Below are 21,306 nucleotides of genomic sequence, written 5' to 3'. Positions count from 1 at the left end.
AGAAACAGGCTCGTGGTGTCAGCACTGCCCCAGGAGAAGCAGGCTCGTGGTGTCAGCACTGCCCCAGGAGAAACAGGCTTGTGGTGTCAGCACTGCCCCAGGAGAAGCAGGCTAGTGGTGTCAGCACTGCCCCAGGAGAAGCAGGCTAGTGGTGTCAGCACTGCCCCAGGAGAAGCAGGCTTGTGGTGGACTACCTCTTGTGGTGTCAGCACTGCCCCAGGAGAAGCAGGCTCATGGTGTCAGCACTGCCCCAGGAGAAACAGGCTCGTGGTGGACTACCTCTTGTGGTGTCAGCACTGCCCCAGGAGAAGCAGGCTAGTGTGGTGGACTACCTCTGGTAGTGCTGACACTGCCCCAGGAGAAGCAGGCTAGTGTGGTGGACTACCTCTTGTGGTGTCAGCACTGCCCCAGGAGAAGCAGGCTAGTGGTGGACTACCTCTTGTGGTGTCAGCACTGCCCCAGGAGAAGCAGGCTAGTGGTGGACTACCTCTTGTGGTGTCAGCACTGCCCCGGGAGAAGCCTAGCTTTCAATCAGAGTGAGTGCTGAATCAGGGGGCCCCCTATTCCACGGTGCCACACGGCTCCTAATGAGATAATGCCAAGCATGGCCATTTGTCTTCCACTATGTCTGTCCCCTAACTCCTCCGCTCTGCCCACGCTAGACTGGGCTGCTGCATCAGCAGCAGACGGAGAGGAAGAGGCAGACGTCTGGAGGTGCTAGCGGCAGCAGGTGATGGATGACTGGTCCCCGCTGTGAACGCTCGCTCACAACTCCTCCATGTTTACAGCAAATAAAGATGGACTGAGGTCAAATGAATCACCGTTTCCCCCGTTGGCATGGCAAGGAAATAAAATGGACTCTTTTAGCTCATATCCGCTCAGAATCACTCATACTGCATCAGTGGATATTTTGGTTGTAGTGTGGTGATTTATATACAATCTTTTGTACAGCCATACGTAGACGGCTCTCATACACAGTAAATCTCGCAGAGTACATTTTACTCAAACTGAGTACATTTTACTCAAACTCTGCTAAATTTACTGTGTACAGTATAGTCAGATATTCCGAAGGCAGTTTTACTATCTGCCTTGTGAAATAAACAAGAAGAGGAATACCATTCAATAACTGAGCTTTGCACAACTCTGCACACTTGCTTGCCAAAAGCACAAAGTCCAAAGCCCCCACGGCATACACCCACTGTATACCCCCGGGAAACATCCAAAAAGCGCTGGTGTACTTGCCTGGGCTCCCCTGAGCGGTGAGCTCGATCAGCGCTACCTCGTACAACATTTTCTCTGCCTGTATGAACTGCAGGGCCTTGACATCTGTTTATATGGATGAAGGATCAGTCTCAGTTGTCGACGGGGATTAGTCAGTGGTTACAGTTAACAACAGTCTGCCGGCTGGGCTCAGCTCCCAGTCTCCTATCTCTTAAACATGACCTCAGGAGCAGAATCATTCACATGACGCTTTCCAAAACAAACTGTTGATCTCACATATTTTAGGCTGGATTTTGAAAGTCAAACTCTGCCTGAAGCAGACTTCCCATGTGCTATTCCTGTATGATCGTGGACCATTTAGTCAACTTGAAAATATGAAGAAAAAAAAAGAAAACAAACAAGAGAGCCAAGATGATGTCATCAAGAGACGAATATTGGATCTACTCTATTGATTCCACTGTGAACGGGAGATCGAAACTTTGTGGGCAGTGACAGTACCTACGGTGATTTCACAGGGATGTGATTGCCTGCTTCTTACTTTATAGCAGTATGAAGAAATAAAAGTTACTTGTGGACGTAGCAGTTAAAATAAAGATTATATAAGTCCACAAAGTCAGTGTTCGATTCATTGTTTGTCACTGGAGTAGTTCAAAATGGTATAGCTTAATGACATTGCAGATTGCAGATTCGGTTCAGTGGTTTTTAAATGTGGGAGAGTTCTTCACATTCACAAATATTGATTGACCTGCCAAACATAGGACAGAGATAACTTGTAAATAAAATTTTACAGTAGCTGCATGCATGAGGCTGTTCAGTTATTCTTTGATTGATCAAAGTGACTATTTTCACCTTTTTTCTTTTACCCAAATGCAATTCTATAAAAAGATGCAGCTATTAATAAATAGTTTGTTTGCTTCATTGAAAAGTGTTCCATGTAACCTACTGACAAAACACATCCCTTTGTAACTGATATCATCATCATTTAGATTGACACGTGAATGTAAAGACCACTGGTGGAGAGAATGTGCTTAAAATAAACACAGACACATATCCTGCCCTACTGTCCTACTTACCAGCATGTCCCTGGTGCACGTGACATACTGTAATAACTTAGTGTCCCAGCCTTACAGTAGTTCATAATTATTTCCTTCACTGTAGCCATACAGACACAATTTATTGACTCAATCTGTGATCCTACTAGCCTCACTACCAAATAAACTGAAAAACACATTTTCTAGTTGCTCTTGATACAAAGACAAGACAAGACAATGTAAGTGAATGCATACCCTACATTTCAGGTGAGAAACATCCCAGATTGGGTCTTATAAATAGCTTGATTTATCTCAGATACATTTTAATATCATCCAGGTCGACATTAGATAAATCTGTTCTGAAACTAAAGGTGCATGAGGTGGTGTAACTGCTCTCTGGTTTGACCTAGATCTGAAAATGACAACAGCTGGTTTCCCTCAGTTTGTCACAGAGTGACTCCTCTGTAAGTATCCCACCACTGAGCCATCTTTATAGCATGAGAACCAAGTACAGCAAGACTACTACAGTACATGTTCAGTGGTACAATAAGAATCCTACATGGTCAGTAGTACAATAGGAATCCTACAAGGTCAGTGATACAAAAACAATCTTACATGGTCAGTGATACAATAAGAATCCTACACTGTCAGTGATACAAAAACAATCTTACATGGTCAGTAGTACAATAAGAATCCAATATGGTCAGTGGTACAATAAGAATCCTAAACTGTATTTGTTACAATAAGAATCCTACAGTATTTGGTACAATAAGTATCCTACACAGTATTTGGTACAATACGTTTCCTATGCTGTCATTGGTAAAGTAAGAACCTGGAATATACTGAAAGGCTTAGGGGAGAACGGGGGACATTGTCACACGGGTAGGTTGTCACATTCATTATATTTCACCACCAGAGGATCCTGTCTCCCATACTTTGGTATTTAAATGTCCAGAATTGGGGTCAGAGTGCACCTACATTGTCATATTTGTAGTGAAACAGCTGAATTTGATGTGAGTGGACTTTTTGTGTTTTTCATGTCCATTTGTAAATATTCCGCTCCTCAGTATTTTTCTTCTAGGCTTTTACACAATTGGTTTATAATGAAACAATTATTACCCTTAAAAAGTGTGAAGGGATAGCTATAGTTTAGATTGTTGTTAGCTAGCTAACTAGTTGTTAGATGGCTGTTAGCCTTGATGCTATCAAGACATTCCAGTTGGGGTTGGTCGTCACATTTTATTTGGGGTTGGTTGTCACATGTTACAACTATGAATTGAAAATGGGGGACCCTGATGTAAACAAGACAAACGTCTTTCTCTGGTCTGCATCCCCTTAACAATTGTGTGTATTGAGCCATACTATATTGTACCCATTCTGCAATCTGTTCAATAAAGTTTTCATTCATCATTCATTCATGTTGTGTAGGCTATTATTGTTAGGCCGATTTATTGTGTTCTTATTTTGTTATATAGGATGGCCTAAAGATGTGTTTCCTGTTTATGTTCATGTTAAGATGCATTAAGTTATGTATTTGTCAACTTGTCAATGCAATTCAACTTTCTAATTTAGTTCTGCCATTTTGTCTTCTTTTTAAGATGTTCCCATTACCTGTTAATCTATAGACCGTTTTCGCCTAAATGTACATGCCTAAGTAAATGGAAGATTGCTCCACTTCTGCAAGGTCAATTTGCATGTTCTTGGTATCTAGGAACATCTAGGGACCTGGGGGTATGTATTTCCAGTGTCAGAAATATTGTGTCTGTTACTAGGCTGAGTAAATTGTAATGAAGAAAAGGAGAATATGAATTATGATTTATGATTTTTGCATCTTTGATCATGTTAAATCTACGGGGCACGAGAAAATGCTCACTGAGCTCATTCACCACCTTATTGAGATCATGTGTAAAAAAATCTAAGCAAATTAACTGCGGGAAGATGATTAAACAGAAGGATTTGTAGATACAGTAGTTAATGATAATCGATTTTAATTATAAATTCATATTTGACCTTGAACTTGACCTTGACCTTATTATGGCCAAATCATACATCTATGGATAGGGAAAATGCTCCTCTTTCCAATGGCAGGGTTGAATCTGGATTTAGTAATTTCCTTGCGGTTTTTACGATAATTAGCATTTTCCGATAAATTCGTATTTCCGATAAATCGTATAAAACATCGGTAAAATGAAAATATACACTTTGACTACTGTTTTTGATAGGGTTATGGTCTTTACTCTTGGCTACACATTTTTCTTTTTAAACATTAACCTCTTAACATCCAAGGGCCCACATGTGGACGATTCTTTGCCGACCTCTAGTGGCTCGGGTGTGCATTTCTTTTAATACAATATATAGATGGAATTAAAGCCCTATTTGTTGCCTGTCGATTGCCCTTTCAGGTGACAAAATCCGTTCAGCGGTTCTCGAGTTACATGCCGATATGCGAGGCGTGCCCTAAAGTACGCAAAAGTACACATTACCACCCCCGACTCCCGGGGCTCTAGCGCCGTCAATCATTTGGCGATCTCGAAAATCTTTCACAGGGTTGTAGCCAATGAGTGTGGCTTTCCAATGATACACCATGATATGATAATTCAGGATCTAATACGGTCTCTATTGATCGATTTATGATAAAGAAAAGCAGGGTCCCCCTATAGGACAACCAACCCCATAGTGTGTGACAACCATCCCCATGATGGGGTTGGTTGTCACAATGTGTCAGAGTGTCTTTGATAGGTGATTAACTCTGTTACAATACGTTGAAAAATTAGAGGGATACACATTTCAAGCCAACATCTTAAGCTTCAATTTAATGTAGGAATGACTATTGAAAGATGTTTTGATTATGAGCAATTCACGCTAGAGTAAAAAGTGTGACAACGTCCCCCGTTCTCCCTACTCAGTACATTTTATTCTATAGCTAAAACAAGGAATTAAACCAAAGAATTGTTACCCATAATACTGCAGATTAGCTTTGAGGGGAATTAGCATAGTCGTTTTGCGGGAGTAATTATTGGATCATTAGATTATATATGAGTCAGCAGTGTCACCTGGCATCTCCAGGTGACTCTAAGGAGGACCATATGGGATGGCGGATTAGTGAAGCGGCAATCATCAAAGGTCACTGCACTACTTCTGCTAGTCAGTCAGTTATTTTTAGCCTAGCGGGATAACAACAACGACACAGCAGCAAACTCACACAATCTTCCCCCCTCCCCTCTCGACTGCAATTGGACCATGTTCTAATAAATTCCATTAACTTAGGCTCCTCCAAAGGCACCTCTGAATACATGTGCAGCAGCACAAATCTGCTGAGAGGTTTTGTGGGTGGCTAGAAATAACATTATTGAAATGATCCCACCGGAATCTGAGATTTTTCACATTATCGTTTTATAGTCAAAAACCTAACATTTTGAGGGAATAGGAAGGAACGCTTTGATTAGTTTGTGTTCCGAAGCAGTGTGTTGCGAACTGTTATGACTATTTGGCTTTTGATGAAAGATATCAGTTGCTATTACCTTCTATACTGTATTAAATGAACACATTTTGAGAAATGCACTTATTTGCCACCTTGCCAGAGTCAGAGGAGAAAATGTAGGCCTATATAGATTTCACCTCTGTGTGTCAGTGGAGCTGCTGGAAGTTGTATTTCTTCGCTTTTGATGGGGCTATAGGCTAGCTGCTTCCAGTTCTTTAGGCTAGCATGCACCAGGATCTCTCTGGAGCTACTGGACACACACAGATTAAACTGATCCAGACAATCTCTGATCCTGAGTATGGCAAAAACATTTATTTCCCCCAAATAAACGTTTTCCTTAAAAAACATGTGTTCCTTTAATACTGAATGTGCTCAGAAGTGTCTGATAAACAACCAGCAACATGAGGTAATCCATCACTTATTTGAGATCAAAGTCAAATCGACAGTTCAATATACGTTCCATGAAACGGACGTCAATAAACGCCCCCTTGCCAAGGGAGCTGATGGTTCTGGACAAAGGTCACTTGGAGGAACTGCCAGCATAGATAACAACGCCACAAGCTTTAAACTACTGTGTGAAGTAATTTCTAGTAACAGCTTTAGCTCATCTTGAAGCTCTAATGGCACTCCCAGTGTCATCTGTGTGGACTAGCACCAGAATTAAAGGTAGAATCTGGTAATACCGTCAAACAACGACCTCTAGGTTAAAAGAGCTTGGTATTGCACTTTGTCTACATCTTCTGTTTTGGTTTGATGTGTGGGTTGAAGCTGAGTGAGGATTGGGGATGGGGTCGTTATTGCTGGCCACACATCAGACTCTGTCAAGAGAGGTCCGGAGGTATTCACAGTATAATAAGTTGCAAAACTCCAACCAACACGTAATATTTTTTGCCAAGATGTCACTGTTTCACGGCATCACAGATTCCTTTGAGTAATGATACCACAACCTTAGTTCATCTGTTCCTCCTCCCAAAGGTTACGTCGGACTCAGGCATGTGAAGAGATGCAGTGAATGGTCTGGCTGTATTCCAGTCCTGTGAAACTCTCAAGTTCCCATCGGTCTCTCTCTGTTTGAGCAGACTGACCCTTAATCACTGCCCCTCCCCCGGGGACCCACGCAAAGTACATCTCATGCAAGACGTTGCTCATGGGAACTGCTGACGACAAAAAGATGAAAATACCCTGAAGGATACTGTGGAAGTCGGGTTGATAATATTAGTCTTAGCACACTATGTAAGAATAATAATTCTGAACAATGGCTTAACTGCAATGACTGTGTAATGATACATTGTTTTGACTCAGAAGTGTTCATGCTGTCATTACTTTGAAATAGTTTTATCGTCATACAGTAGCATTTCCAATATTTTGCGAAAATTAAGTTAAATTATTTACTCTTTCGATTTAACGACCCAGAAGGCAGGTTATCAGTGTTGTAATTACATAGTTAACGTTTTTATGGTTGTAAATTAATATTACACTTAACGGTAACACGGTTGCCACGCCTATACAATGCCAACGTTGACACGACACCAGTCAGTCATTACTATTCATGATCTTATGTGTCACTTTATGTACAAAGACTTAACCCTGTCACGACAGACAAGCCTTTTAAGTAAATGGGCTCTCATCTGAGAGGGGGCCAACGGGTTTCAATTGATGAGGCGAAGTCGAGCAAATCGACCTATTTTGGGAGACGGATAGCGTAGGGCAGAGTCTTGCTGAGGTGGATAACTTGAGCTGGCGAAGCGGAGTGTCTCTGTAACAGGGAGACGACTATACCATAGATCCAGAAACATGACACTTTTCTTTTATCTCTGCCATAGTCTATAGGAGCAGTGAGGCAGCTGATACACAGGCCATGCAGCTCAGAAACAGGTTAATTAGTGCTCTCACAGGCAGTGTTGTAGGGAGATCACAGATAAGTGTGTGCAAATCCTCTTAAGGGAGACGGGATGGCCTGAGCTCCACACAATGCCTAATGCATTCTGGGACCGATTTGTTATTACGGACCTGGGCCCCGTAGACACTCACTCATCTCCCTCAGTTCACGCTGGTTTCTGTGAGAATCCGCAAACCTTTTATTGGGCTGGAATCTTACCACACTAGCCTCCGACTGACAAGGCTTTCAATGTTACCCTCGTGGAGACAGAGTCCTAATTCTGTCGCTAGCCTCGAAGCGCCGCTGATGTGGAAAGATAAATTGAGAGACCAGAAAAGGATCAGATATGAGATGATGATCAGAGGCTGCTTTGTCCTCAAAAGGCTGCAGTTTGCCCGTAAAAGGATACAATTCTTCTCTGTGATGAAGAGCTCTGCAATCTGTAAATCATAGAAAAAACAAATATCAGACATGAATAAAGGGAAAACTTTCAATAATTCAGTTCCTCCATCCTCCATAGTTGTGTGCATGTGTCAAAGCAAACTCTCCTAAACATGGGTCTCTGGACAATATCATGCCAAACAGTGTTCTGGAGTAAAGGCTATGTTTTGAAATTTGGGACGTTTTTTTTGTATCAGTTCTAAACAGGATTTATGTTGGATTCAGTTGAGCTGCTGTCTTTGTGCCACGTAGACTCTGGCCTAAATTAAATGTTTTTCTTATTGTTAACAGAGCCTATGAAAAGACCAAAACCTACAATGCATTTCTTCTACTTAAAAGTATGGTCCATCCAGCCGACACCAGATTATAGCTCATAGCTTATAGCTCAACAATGGCAAAACTCATTCTTAACCCATGATCTCTACAACAGGAAAACATGCCACATACTGGGAGACAGAGTACAGTAAGTACTCCTACAGGAAGCACATAGACTGGATCCTGCTGTGTATGAGGTGCCTAATAAGACTAAGAGTGCTGCAGCACATAACTCATCTAGCAGCCTGTGTGTAGACCACACAAGCCATCATACTAGGGACATACAGTCATATACATAACATGATACATAACATGATACTGGAATAACAAGTGTTCTTATTACAGTATCCACACCTTAGTGTCAACACAGGGAGGCGTGATCAACCTGTACTGTCACTTCCGACATTGGTATCAGTGATATCATGTGTAGTCTACTCTGTGTGTGCGTGTGTGTGTGTGTGTGCGCGCATGCTTTTGGTGTGCCAACTGTTGGTGTGCTAATGCATGTTGCGGTGCATGCATTTGCAAATGTGTCTTTATGATTTTGCAAACATTATAGATGTTTAGTGTGCATGTAAGGAATACAAGTACATGTGCATTCGTGTGGATATGGATATGCAACAGAGAGAGAGGACATGAAAGAGAGAGAAAGAGAGAGAGAGCAGAGAGAAAGATAGAGAAGAGAGAGAGAGATAGTGGCTCACCTGGTGTAGACAGTTGGGCAGAGAGGTGAAGCTCTGAACATGTGTGAGTCCCAGCAGACAGCTGAGGAAGCAGTGGAGGGCAGCCTGGGACTCCCCCTGCTGCTGGAGCTGCTGTCCCAGCTGAAACAGGCCCTCCCTCCCCCCGGTCAGCATCCCCCGTCCCAGCCAGAGGCAGCACTGCCTCCCATCTGAGCTCCACCGTCCGGGGACAAAATGCTCCTCCACCCCCCCCCCCCCCCACTCCACTGAAGCAGCGCGGGCAGAGAGAAGGAGAGAAGAGGGTAAGATCCTGCAGCTCTCACACACACACACACACACACACACACACACACACACACACACGCACACACACGCGCGCACGCACGCACACGCGCGCACACACGCACACCCACAAACAGACAGAAAGGTGTGAGAGGGAAAGTGCACGGATCGCTGCCTCTCTGCCGATCTGGTCTATCCAGACAGAGCAAGTCAAGGACAGGTGGCGAGGAGCAGAGCTGACAGGAGCTCCAGCGACTCACATAACACACGTCCACTGCGCTCCCTCTCCACCCAGCCTGCACCAGGAAAGGAGGAGAGAGGAAGTCAGTGGGGGATTTGTTCTTTGAATGGCAGGTCCCTGGTCCAATCGCCACTCCACTCACGTACAGTAGCTACCACCGGCGTGTGTGTGGGTGGGTGCACAGTCTCAGCATGCAGGAAATGGATAGAGGCTGTCGACTGAGCACATTGGCTTTCTCTCTCCACTCCTTCTTGCAAAACCAAACTGCAGGGCTTTGCGATTTGGCTAGAGTTTTGTAAATGCAGTATATTCATTTATAATATAATACAACATGTCATGTTTTTTTCCTTCATATTTATTTGATCCAATTTCAGCTTGTGTTTGACCTCAATTTCCCCCAGTGCTCTCTGTGGACCGAGCAGACCACTTCATAATGCATGTATGATAAAATCAAGCACTCTTAATGGCCTCCTTATGGTTTATAGATGAGAACTATGCATGCATATGAATAACATTGCGCGCCGCCCCTGCACGGATCTAATAAGCACTCTAGAACAAAATGCTGCATGTGCAAGTTTCCCCTTTGTGTGGAATCAGCACAGAGAGTCCCCATGAGCGGTTATGAATGTGATAATGCACAGCTCACAGTGGGAGCAAACATGGGGTCATTAGGAAATACCACTGTTTGTGTAGGCAGAGCGATCTTCACTATACAAACAAGGACAACAAATATTTATCCAACGGGAGCAGTGCCTTTGGTTGTTTGCACTTTCCTTCACACTCTACTAATCAACATTAAAGTGGAGGACAGTCTGTGCCTGGGGAGAGTGGAAGAGAGAGAGAGATGGCCACACAGCAATTGAGATGATCCATATGATTATGAATGAATCTTGACTGCCAGAGCTGGCCTACCCTCTTATATACACCCCCAACACACACACACACACACACACACACACACACACACACACACACACACACACACACACACACACAGCAGCTCTGGGAGGAAATGGATGGTATCACACAAACCAAATGGGCAGAGTCAGACTCCATTAATGTCCGATCCACCCAGCTGAGCAGGATTGTAGAACGCCAATAGTCTGGTGATCAGAGAGTGTTAAACCCACACACACACACAAACACACCGTGAACAGCACTCACTTTGGACTAGTGACATCAAAAGCAACCAGGAGACTTGGTTATGCTAATGTGAATGTAGGCCACTTTATACCTTCCACCCAGAGACCCAGACTCTGGGCCAGGGTGCGAATCATGGGGGAGCTGGGTGAGCCCTAGATCAGACACCAGCTCCCCTGAAAACATGATTTGTGAATTTTTGGGGGGTCTCTAAAATACCGACAATAAATGCTATTTTTGCCATGCATTTAAAAAATGTCTGTAATTTTCTGTATCGTCATCATCGTGTATAATAATAAAATTAGGCTATTTTGATGCATGATTAATGATTTGCGCACTAATTCACCGTAATAGACAATAGCATAAATCTATGGGGTTGCGGCACTGCAGATATACCCTACTCGTAATACGCATGCAACATGCATGCTATTCTTGCGTTTACCATTCGGAGCGTGACGGCGCTGCACTGCAGTCTGCAGGCACAAATCAAACTTCACCCGCCGTTTAAAATAAATAAATACAGGTATCCAGGATAATGTCGAAAGTTAAACGAAATATCAAAGGAGTAAGCCTTCTAACCAATTTTGATTTTACAAAGAAGGCGAAGCAGCCTGCTGCGGGGACTACTTCTGTGGCATGCAGATTTTGAGAATTGGGCAGATCTTCACCATCAGGACAGGTGGGTGGCGATAATGTTGCATTTTTTTGCCTACTATAATAATGTTAGACTCGATGTGTTTGGTCGTGGACTTGTTGTTTGGTATTGGTTCATCCGTGTGTTTATGTGTAAATAGGACTGTTGTGTGTGAATTTTAGTGTTGGATCAGAGTGGTTAATCTGAACATGTGTATTTAGACACCTGTGTGGTGTGGACTATGTGTGGTTCTGTAATACTCATACCTATAGCCTATGGCCTGTGTCGACCGGGGACATTTAATGAGTTGTCAGCTCCTTTCTGTCATTCATTTCTATGCTACAGGCGCGACAGGCATGCCCCTTTTCCCAGCGCCGCGCCTCGCGTTTATGCGCTCTCGGTGGCAGCGTTTGGGGCATAAAGTTGAAACTAGTTCAACTTTTGGAGAGGAGCGCGCTCATCAAGGTAACTCTTTTCGACCGACTAATCAACATCGAGGAAGTGGCAGAGCCACGGCAGTCGCGAGACTCAGGAAAACGCTCTGAGCTTTTTTTATATAATGAAAAATAATGAGCTCCCCCGAAGACCATGATATGGTTCGCACACTGCCTCTGGGCACACAGACAGGTGAATCTCCTCACTTTACCACAGTGTCAATAGGGTAGAGAGAGAGAAAGAGAGAGAGAGAGAGAGAGAGAGAGAGAGAGAGAGAGAGAGAGGGACACACACACATGCACACACAGATAGACAGAGACAAAGAGAGGGACTCTGATGTGATTGAGATGGAGGGCCACTGGCTTATGTTCATTGTTCAGACCAGTCAGTCCTAATTGGAAGAGATCAGGAGCCTCCATCCCCTCATTACAAGGCAGCCGAGCCGAACGGACACATGTCACTTCTGATGAGAAGGTAGTGGACATTCCTCCTCTACCATGGTAACAGCACGTCTGATGAGAAGGTAGTGGACATTCCTCCTCTACCATGGTAACAGCACGTCTGATGAGAAGGTAGTGGACATTCCTCCTCTACCATGGTAACAGCACGTCTGATGAGAAGGTAGTGGACATTCCTCCTCTACCATGGTAACAGCACTTCTGATGAGAAGGTAGTGGACATTCCTCCTCTACCATGGTAACAGGATGAGAAGGTAGTGGACATTCCTCCTCTACCATGGTAACAGCACGTCTGATGAGAAGGTAGTGGACATTCCTCCTCTACCATGGTAACAGTACGTCTGATGAGAAGGTAGTGGACATTCCTCCTCTACCATGGTAACAGCACGTCTGATGAGAAGGTAGTGGACATTCCTCCTCTACCATGGTAACAGCACTTCTGATGAGAAGGTAGTGGACATTCCTCCTCTACCATGGTAACAGCACGTCTGATGAGAAGGTAGTGGACATTCCTCCTCTACCATGGTAACAGCACGTCTGATGAGAAGGTAGTGGACATTCCTCCTCTACCATGGTAACAGCACGTCTGATGAGAAGGTAGTGGACATTCCTCCTCTACCATGGTAACAGCACTTCTGATGAGAAGGTGGTGGACATTCCTCCTCTACTCTACCATGGTAACAGCACTTCTGATGAGAAGGTAGTGGACATTCCTCTTCTACCATGGTAACAGCACTTCTGATGAGAAGGTAGTGGACATTCCTTCTCTACCATGGTAACAGCACTTCTGATGAGAAGGTAGTGGACATTCCTCTTCTACCATGGTAACAGCACTTCTGATGAGAAGGTAGTGGACATTCCTTCTCTACCATGGTAACAGCACGTCTACGCTATACTCCCAGGCAACAGGATGTGGCTTCACGCCCATTTACCACCTATGGACCTTTGGAAATGATGAGATGTTATATACTGCATTATATTATAAGGTCCATCATATCTATTGTGTGTTGGGGTAGTAACTCATTGGCCATAGATCCTCCCTGCTACACTCACCGTCGCCCTCTGTGAAGGTTACAACTGAATACCATTTCACTGCCTTGAAGAGGAGTATGGTTACAGCCTCGCGGGGGTAGAGCAACCCCAACGACCGTGATTCTCGTCATGTCGTAAGATGTTAGGGTGTCTCCCTTGATTGAGGCACCTACGGCTCCCCTGGAACCTATCTCAGTAAAGAGGAACGTACCAGGAGTGCTCCTTAATGGTAATGAAATAAAACACGCTATAAAGATAAAAAACGCATGTTAAGCAGATGCTTCCTCCAAGGTGAGCGCTCCTTGGTCTCGCAAGAGGTAATAATGGCATGATGTGAAATTGTATGCACTATACTACTCTGTACTATACACACCATTATGTGTAGATAATACTACAGTACAGACAGTTATCTATTAAGAAAGAAGGAATCCCTCATATCTCTTCCCCGGTCTATAATTCATTTAACAGATATCTGCCTTGTGAATATTATTCAAACGTTTCAGAATGTTTTTGAATATGAATTGATATGATGACGAATGATATGATTTGACGTATTGATAAAATAGAGCTTTAGATCATTCGGTCCCATATATTGTCCCAGGCCCTCCTTGTACGTATGGTGGCATTCATTTTGACAAAGATATTGATTGATGTTCACTGCTCTGCTCGGCATGCTAGAGTGGGAGTCCACCTGTAATTGGAATATTGATTGCCTGTCTCGTGGAGTTGGTAGACAAATACATCAGTATGATCAGTAAACACTGTCTACGGGCCCTGTGCTCAGACAAGCCAATACACCAGACTAATCTAAATGCATGGTAAGCAGACACAATCACGGCCCTCCAACAGAGTGTGGAGTAGGATGGAACAGTCTCGTTCCACAAATATAAATAGAATCCAAGGCAAGTCATTGCAGCACGTTGAAACCTTCATAGATTTGGTCTTTCCTTGGAAATGCTTTGTTGCTGCATAAACCATAGGCCTTTTTACAGTACATCAACTGACTCTGATTAAGTACAAAGTGTAGCCTACAGACTCCAAACAAATAGGGAATAATTGGTAAAGTGCATGGAAATCAAACAGGCCTTATTGTCCCGTTTGAAGCACAGTGATCCACGGTTGCCATTTGCTCTTATTTCATGCTCTGGTTGGGATTTCTTTCCACCCTGTTCCCATGGACAGAAATCCCGACCTGAGCATGACACGAGAGCACAATGGCCGCTGTGTGAATATGGTAAATTGTGTGGCGTGTCTGGTTGTGTGTGAATATTTCTTCCTGACTTGTGAGGTCATAAATCTCAGCTGATGTACAGCGCTAAACCATTTGTCTGAATAATCCATTGTGCATAGTCCAGCAGGTTTGCTGGGGAACATTGCTCCTCCTATGTCCTCGTATCATTTCACGATGCTGCGCTTGACCCTACATCAGCATAATACTATTTATATTTACTGCACCGCGCATATATAGCCAGTGGGTGCAGTTCTGATGCAATAGGGGACTTGGTGGTATATGGAATATTTTGCTGAGTGAGCTACAATAGCTACAATATGCCAAGTCAACTGAGGAGAACTTTCTTCTCCGTAACCCGCTCACGAGAGATTATGCAGCTACTTCATCCCGAGGGCTATCTGTACTGGAACAGGAAGAACCCAGAACACACCAAACGCAGTATTATGGACATTTCCTTTCCTCTCCTTACATGAGATTCGTTTACATTTTAGGCACCTGGCAGATGCCCCAATCAAGAGTTGACATTACACCGATCTCTCTTATCTCCTACCGTAAGGTTTACATAATTGTACATCTGGATCACGGGGGCCTACTGAGGGGGGCCCCCCCTCCCTCGGGTCTCCTGCCTGACTATTCCCTTCAAGATTCAGGCTGTCAGTTTTATTGGCTTGGCTCGGACCCCCCCCCCCCCCCCCACTGTTGAAAGGCAGTTTATGACCTGCATGTAATCAGCAGTAAATGCTGCCACCATCTGTCTCTTTTTACTCAATTATCTGACCCAATGACTTTTACTGACAAACACTGTGCTGGTAAGTACAGTAGGGCAAATCCTCCAGCTAGGATTCTGACACAGTCATACATCATTCGCCACGATTTACTATTTTATTTTGGAGGGGTGGTTTAATTCTATTCTCATTCTGGATTCTCACATGCTTCATAAGTCAACGGCGTGTCCTTGGGCCTCGACCAGCTAATCCTTAATGTGCGAATCATCGTAGATCACGTGCAATTATGAACTTGGGTGGGTTATTACCTCCATCCTCATTACTGTTTTTTCCTACTGAGGAGGGTGACATTCTGTCTACAGTACAACTATAGCTCTGATCAGCTAGGTCTGTGCTGTGTATAATGCATGCACATAATAATCAAATTGTTTTATAACGGGCGTTATCTCTGTCAATGTGTTTTTGAGACCAATTAATTAGGCGTTGTTCATTAGTAAGGATGCCCCCACACAGCACTACCGCTGAGATGGGACTTTTGTCTGGCTCTAGCACCCTCCAGTGGACTACTGAGGGATGTTACACAGTTTCACAAGGGCACCTGCTTCCACAGACCCTGCAGCAGAATGAGAAGGAAGCTGGCCGCTCTCCTGGAGAATCCCTCCCACCCCTTCTACGATGAGCTAGTCAAGATGAGAAGCACGTTCAGTCACAGACTCATACCCCCCGACACTCAACTAACAGCCTCGGCCAGTCCTTCATACCAGCGGCCATCAGGCTCCACAACAGTGGGCAGAGACTGCTGCCAGACATCCAACTACTAGGAACCATAGTAGCTGACTCCCACCCAAAAGGACAATATACTACCTTATGCATACCGCACCTTATGTGAATACTGTATACTTCATCATATCATATATTTAGCATTTTAGCATTTAGCATTTTTAGATTATATATTAGATTTAGATTATTGGATTATTAGATTATATATTGCATATTTAGCATTTTAGCATTTCGTTTTTTTATTATTATATATTAGATTAGATTTAGATTATTGGTTTATTAGATTATATATTGTAACTATTTATTGTAGGGAAAATATAACTGAGAGGGCATACATATGCATACCCTCATCTTGCACCTTGTTTCCCATATGCACATGTCCAGAGTTAATTATATTGATTTGTTATATTGTTTACACTGCTTTTTTACTACCTGTACCTCCCCTCCCCCATGCTGCTATGATGCCTGAATTTCCCCCAGGGGATCAATAAAGGAAGATCTTATCTTAATTTTATGAAGTTCCTATCAGTGTGTGAAGCATATTCGACACAACTTTCTTTCATTTCTATTATTACATTTCGTTTTTTGTTTTTAATCTAAATGAATGTCTGATAAAGAGTAATGTTTGAGAGTCATTATAAAACTGTGTAGCCAGAGTACATCTAATATCAACCTTGCTTAATTTAATATTAGTTCATAACAGTAAGAGATTTTACCATCTGAAAAGTAGGCTACTAGTAACTACATCATCATCATCATCATCATCATCATCATCATCATCATCATCATCTTCGTTTTACGTCCCTATTTTCCCACTACAGTGAGGTTGGATGAGCGATGACTCCACGCCACTGGAGTCATCATTTTTGGTTTGTAGCACATTTTTATACCTCGGATGCCCTTCCTTACAGGTAACCCCATTGTCGGTGAGCACCTAACCTTTGCTTATTCCTATACACTCAAGGCAGTGCGGTTTTCTTTCAGGGTTTTCTCCCTCAGCCTTTGCGTATCCCTACACAGTACGCACACACACAAGCCAGTGCTGCACCCTGTATCCCTATAGGGAGGCTAGAGAGGGTACTAACACTTGCCCAAGGTGGACCCTCAGACTAGTGGAGGGAAGGCGTTGTCTTACTTCTCCATTCTAGTTTGGCTTCCGCTAGAACTAGCCACTGCCCTGTAAAATATACTGTAAATCCTCTTGATGAGATAGTAGAGGGCTTCAAGTTCAAGTTCAAGTTTCTTTATTAGTTGTCATACAGAAGTACAGAATACTTTTATACAAAATGCTTCTTTCTGTTACGCTCCAGAGACTGTGCTAGACAAAAATAGATAAGTATAAAATAAGTATAGCAAGTATAAAATAGAAGTCAAGTACGTAGACACAAGTGTTCAGTATGTACATATATACAATGTTCAATGCAGAGTAGAAGTAACTGAGTTACTATACAATATACTATACAATATAATAATATACAATATACTATACAGTGCAAAGCAGAAATGGGATGAGGTACAATTTAGGTACAATTTACAGTAAGGTGTAATGAGGTATGGGTTGTAGTGCAAATTCTTTACCAATAAATATAAAGTGTGTTTAGGTGTTCTAAAGTGGGTGCAGTGAGTTGTTTGTTTAAAGTGAGTGTGTGCGTGTGGATGTGTGTGCTGTGAGTGCATTTGATGGTTGTTGCATAGTGTTATTGTTCGTTGAGCATCCTGATGGCCTGGGGATAGAAGCTTCTTCTTAGTCTCTCTGTGCTTGCCATGAGACTCCGGTATCGCTTGCCTGACCGCAGCAGTTCAAAGAGGCAGTTGTTTGGGTGGCTGGAGTCTTTGATAATTCTCTTAGCCTTACCCATGCACCGCTTGTTGTAAATGCCCTGGAGAGTGGCTTTCTAGTGTCTCAGAGAGGACACCATTTACCTCACTGCTGAATTAATCAGCCTCATTCAATTACATAATACACTGGTGTCAGCCAATCTGTTTGTGATAGCATCAAGCTCTGGGCAATTAGCATGTGCTTCTCTCTCTGAACCACACCTCCACACTGACCTCTGATACCATGATCACATTTATACATCTATCCACATTCCTCCACCCATCCTGCTCTCTCTCTTCACTCATCTTGTTCTGCATTTTTTTTATTTCCTATGGACTGTGCGTGGGGCTGATTTCTGATTCATCTAGTTTTGCAGATCTCTTCTTTGCCTTCTTAAATGCTTTGAACTGCAAAACATTCCACAGTTTTTGGATATTAAGTTGTATGAAATACTTGCCAGTAGTGTCACTAAAAAAGTGGTTTTACATAAATAAGTTGTCACTGAATCTAAACAAAACAAACTATATAATCTTTGGCAATCGAAAAACGAATAATCGTAATATTATATAAAATAATAGTTAAATTAATGATTGGTGATGTTGAAATTGAACGTGTGTATGAAAATAAATTTTGGGAGTGACAATTGACGAGAAACTAAACTGGAAATCACGTATAAAAAACGTAAAAAGAAAAATATCCAAAACCATTGCAATATTATATAAAATGAAATATATCTTAAAAAATAACTCACTCCATTTGTTGTACTGTTCGCTCATAGTCCCATACATAACCTACTGTGTGGAGGTATGGGGAAACACATATAAAACAAACACTAATACAATTTTCATAATGCAGAAGAAAGCCATAAGAATTGTGAATCAAGCTGATTACTATGAAACGACAAATGCACTCTTTATTAAATCAAATACCTTAAAATTGGAAGATCTTGTCGATCTTAGCACTGCAATAATAATGTACAATGCACATAAGCACTCACTTCCAAGTTGCATTCAGGAGTTGTTCCAGACTAGAGAGAGCCGGTATAGACTTAGGGGAACTTGTGTATTCAATATCGCAAAGGCAAGGACAAATATAAAAAGTCGATGTATATCTGTTAAAGGGGCAAAACTATGGAATAACTTTGACAAAGAAGTAAAAATGTGTAGTTTGCTGTATACTTTCAAGAAATTACTCAAATATAAGGTGATACATAAATATAAAACCTCATTATTATCCTAATTATATTTTATCTATAACATAACTGTATTCAAATAGTGACAAAAATATAAATAAATAAAAGAAAAAGAAAAAGAAAAAACATAAATATATATATATAAAAATAAAAATAAATAAAAAACAAGAATAAATGTGTATATGTTTTGTACATAAAACTATGAAACGTTTGTAACCTTTGCTAAATGTACTGAATTATGTTTCTTTTTTGTATTTTTTTGTGTGTAAATAATGTAATGTAAAAAGGATAGGCAATTATAAGCCTCGGCTTCAGCCTACACCTTTTTCGGTCATTTAAATTAAATTTTAAATTTTTTATGTTCTACTACTATGCTTTGTAAAAGAAGACCAAAATAAAATAAAATCATTCATTCAAATAGGCCAAGCCTATTTTCCAAATAACATTTCTGAAAAACGCATCGTAAACAAGAAGTACATATCTTGACAAATATGTTTGTCTTTTAACACATTCGGCGCCAGACCCGAGATATCCCGGGTTAACTCGCCAGCGGTTGAGCGCCAGACCCGAGATTTCTCAGGTTTTGGTTGTTTTTTCTTTTATTCAATATTTTTATTCATTACAGGTTCACGGACCTCGGTGTCCCCATAGGAAATCATTCTGAGATCCACAAAGTGCAATACCGGCCACATCCTGCTAGGTGGCAGTATCGCCCACCCTTTGAAACCTTATTTCTCACCGTGTGTTACATCTAAACCCCTCCGGGCACAGAATTTAGACGGAGCCAAGTAAATCGCTTCATCTGACCACTTCGAAACGCATCTAGCACACTCGATCCATAAGTTGTGCCAAATTATGTCCAGGACCAGATGGACATCAATACTGGAAATCGCGATCAGACAATTGGAATATTCTTTTTGGAATAACCCCGATCAAAGCTAAGGACTATCAATTCCACCTTAATCCTATACAATGATTTCATATTGATCCAGCTGATCTGCGTGTGTGGCGTTCAAAACAAATGCCATTAATTATCGGCCCCAAAACTAAAAAATAAACGTTAATAAAGAACCTGGGAGGACTAACCCCTTGGATCAAATCTGAGGTCACTAGTCTCGGGGTTATCATAGATTCAGAACTGAACTTCAATTCTCATATTAACAAAGTGACGAAAACATCGTTCTTCCATCTCAGAAATATAGCAAAAGTACAACCATTTATTAATCAAAACGATGCTGAGAAGCTAATTCATGCATTCATATCTAGCCGGTTAGACTACTGTAATGCAATTTTCACAGGTCTCCCTAAGAAAACAACAGAGAGGCTTCAGCTAATCCAAAACTCTGCAGCCCGACTGCTAACTAGAACCAAAAGGAGAGAGCACATTAGTCCAGTCTTAGCTGCTTTACACTGGCTTCCTGTAACATTTAGAATTGACTAAGGTCCTTCTCCTTACATACAAAGCTCTAAATGGACAGGGACCTAGCTACATCGCCAACACTCTAATAAATTACAGGCCAGCAAGAACACTGCGATCATCAGCTACTGGACTACTAGAGACTCCCACAAACAGTCAAAAGAGGATCGGTAATATATATATTTTTTTATAACATTATCAACTATGCCCCAAAACTGTGGAACAAACTACCCCAAAACACCAGGGAAGCCAACTCGCTAGACATCTTCAAAAGACAGCTTAAAATCTCTTTGCTCAGGCATTTCAATGAAACATCAGGGATATCCTGACAAATTGTACCTTACCTGCACTATTCTTACCCTACCTACTTTCATACACTTCCAATCAAATTCATATGTCGGTTCTATGCTAATTATATCTCACTACCTCCTATGCACTGTCATTTAAGAGCACTGCTCTGTTGTAATTCAAAACTGAACTTTGTAAAGAAACTCAAAGTTAAGAGCGATGCTCTGTTGTTGTGAGCGACGCACTGCTCTGTTGTTCTAAAAGGTAATTTAGAACTGTACTTTGTAAAGAAACTCAAAGTGTTAAGAGCGATGGACTGCTCTGTTGTATGTTAGAGCGATGGACTGCCCTGTTGTATGTTAGAGCGACGGACTGCTCTGTTGTATGTTAGAGCGACGGACTGCTCTGTTGTATGTTAGAGCGACGGACTGCTCTGTTGTATGTTAGAGCGATGGACTGCTCTGTTGTATGTTAGAGCGACGGACTGCTCTGTTGTATGTTAGAGCGATGCTCTGTTGTATGTTAGAACTTTGTAAAGAAACTCAAAGTGTTAAGAGCGATGCACTGCTCTGTTGTATGTT

At 42.2% G+C, this 21,306-nt stretch overlaps 1 protein-coding gene across 1 annotated transcript in view; it reads right to left on the bottom strand.

Moving 5' to 3' along the window:
* Positions 1 to 9,225, bottom strand: part of cUnh14orf180 (chromosome Un C14orf180 homolog) — a gene marked incomplete at its 5' end in the record, with an annotated part of 25,955 nt that extends 16,730 nt beyond the window's left edge. The window contains 3 exons of the mRNA XM_084311171.1: positions 1,243 to 1,326; positions 8,022 to 8,052; positions 9,073 to 9,225. Of these exons, the coding sequence (XP_084167297.1) occupies positions 1,243 to 1,326; positions 8,022 to 8,052; positions 9,073 to 9,225 (268 nt within the window). The remainder of the gene's footprint in view (positions 1 to 1,242; positions 1,327 to 8,021; positions 8,053 to 9,072) is intronic.
* Positions 9,226 to 21,306: the final 12,081 nt, after the last annotated feature.

Source organism: Notolepis coatsorum (genome assembly GCF_963971535.1).
Source record: "Notolepis coatsorum genome assembly, chromosome: 3".
Taxonomy (NCBI): Eukaryota; Metazoa; Chordata; class Actinopteri; order Aulopiformes; family Paralepididae; genus Notolepis; species Notolepis coatsorum.
The sequence above is the reverse complement of the archived record's forward strand: the minus strand, read 5'-3'. Positions and strand labels throughout refer to the sequence as shown.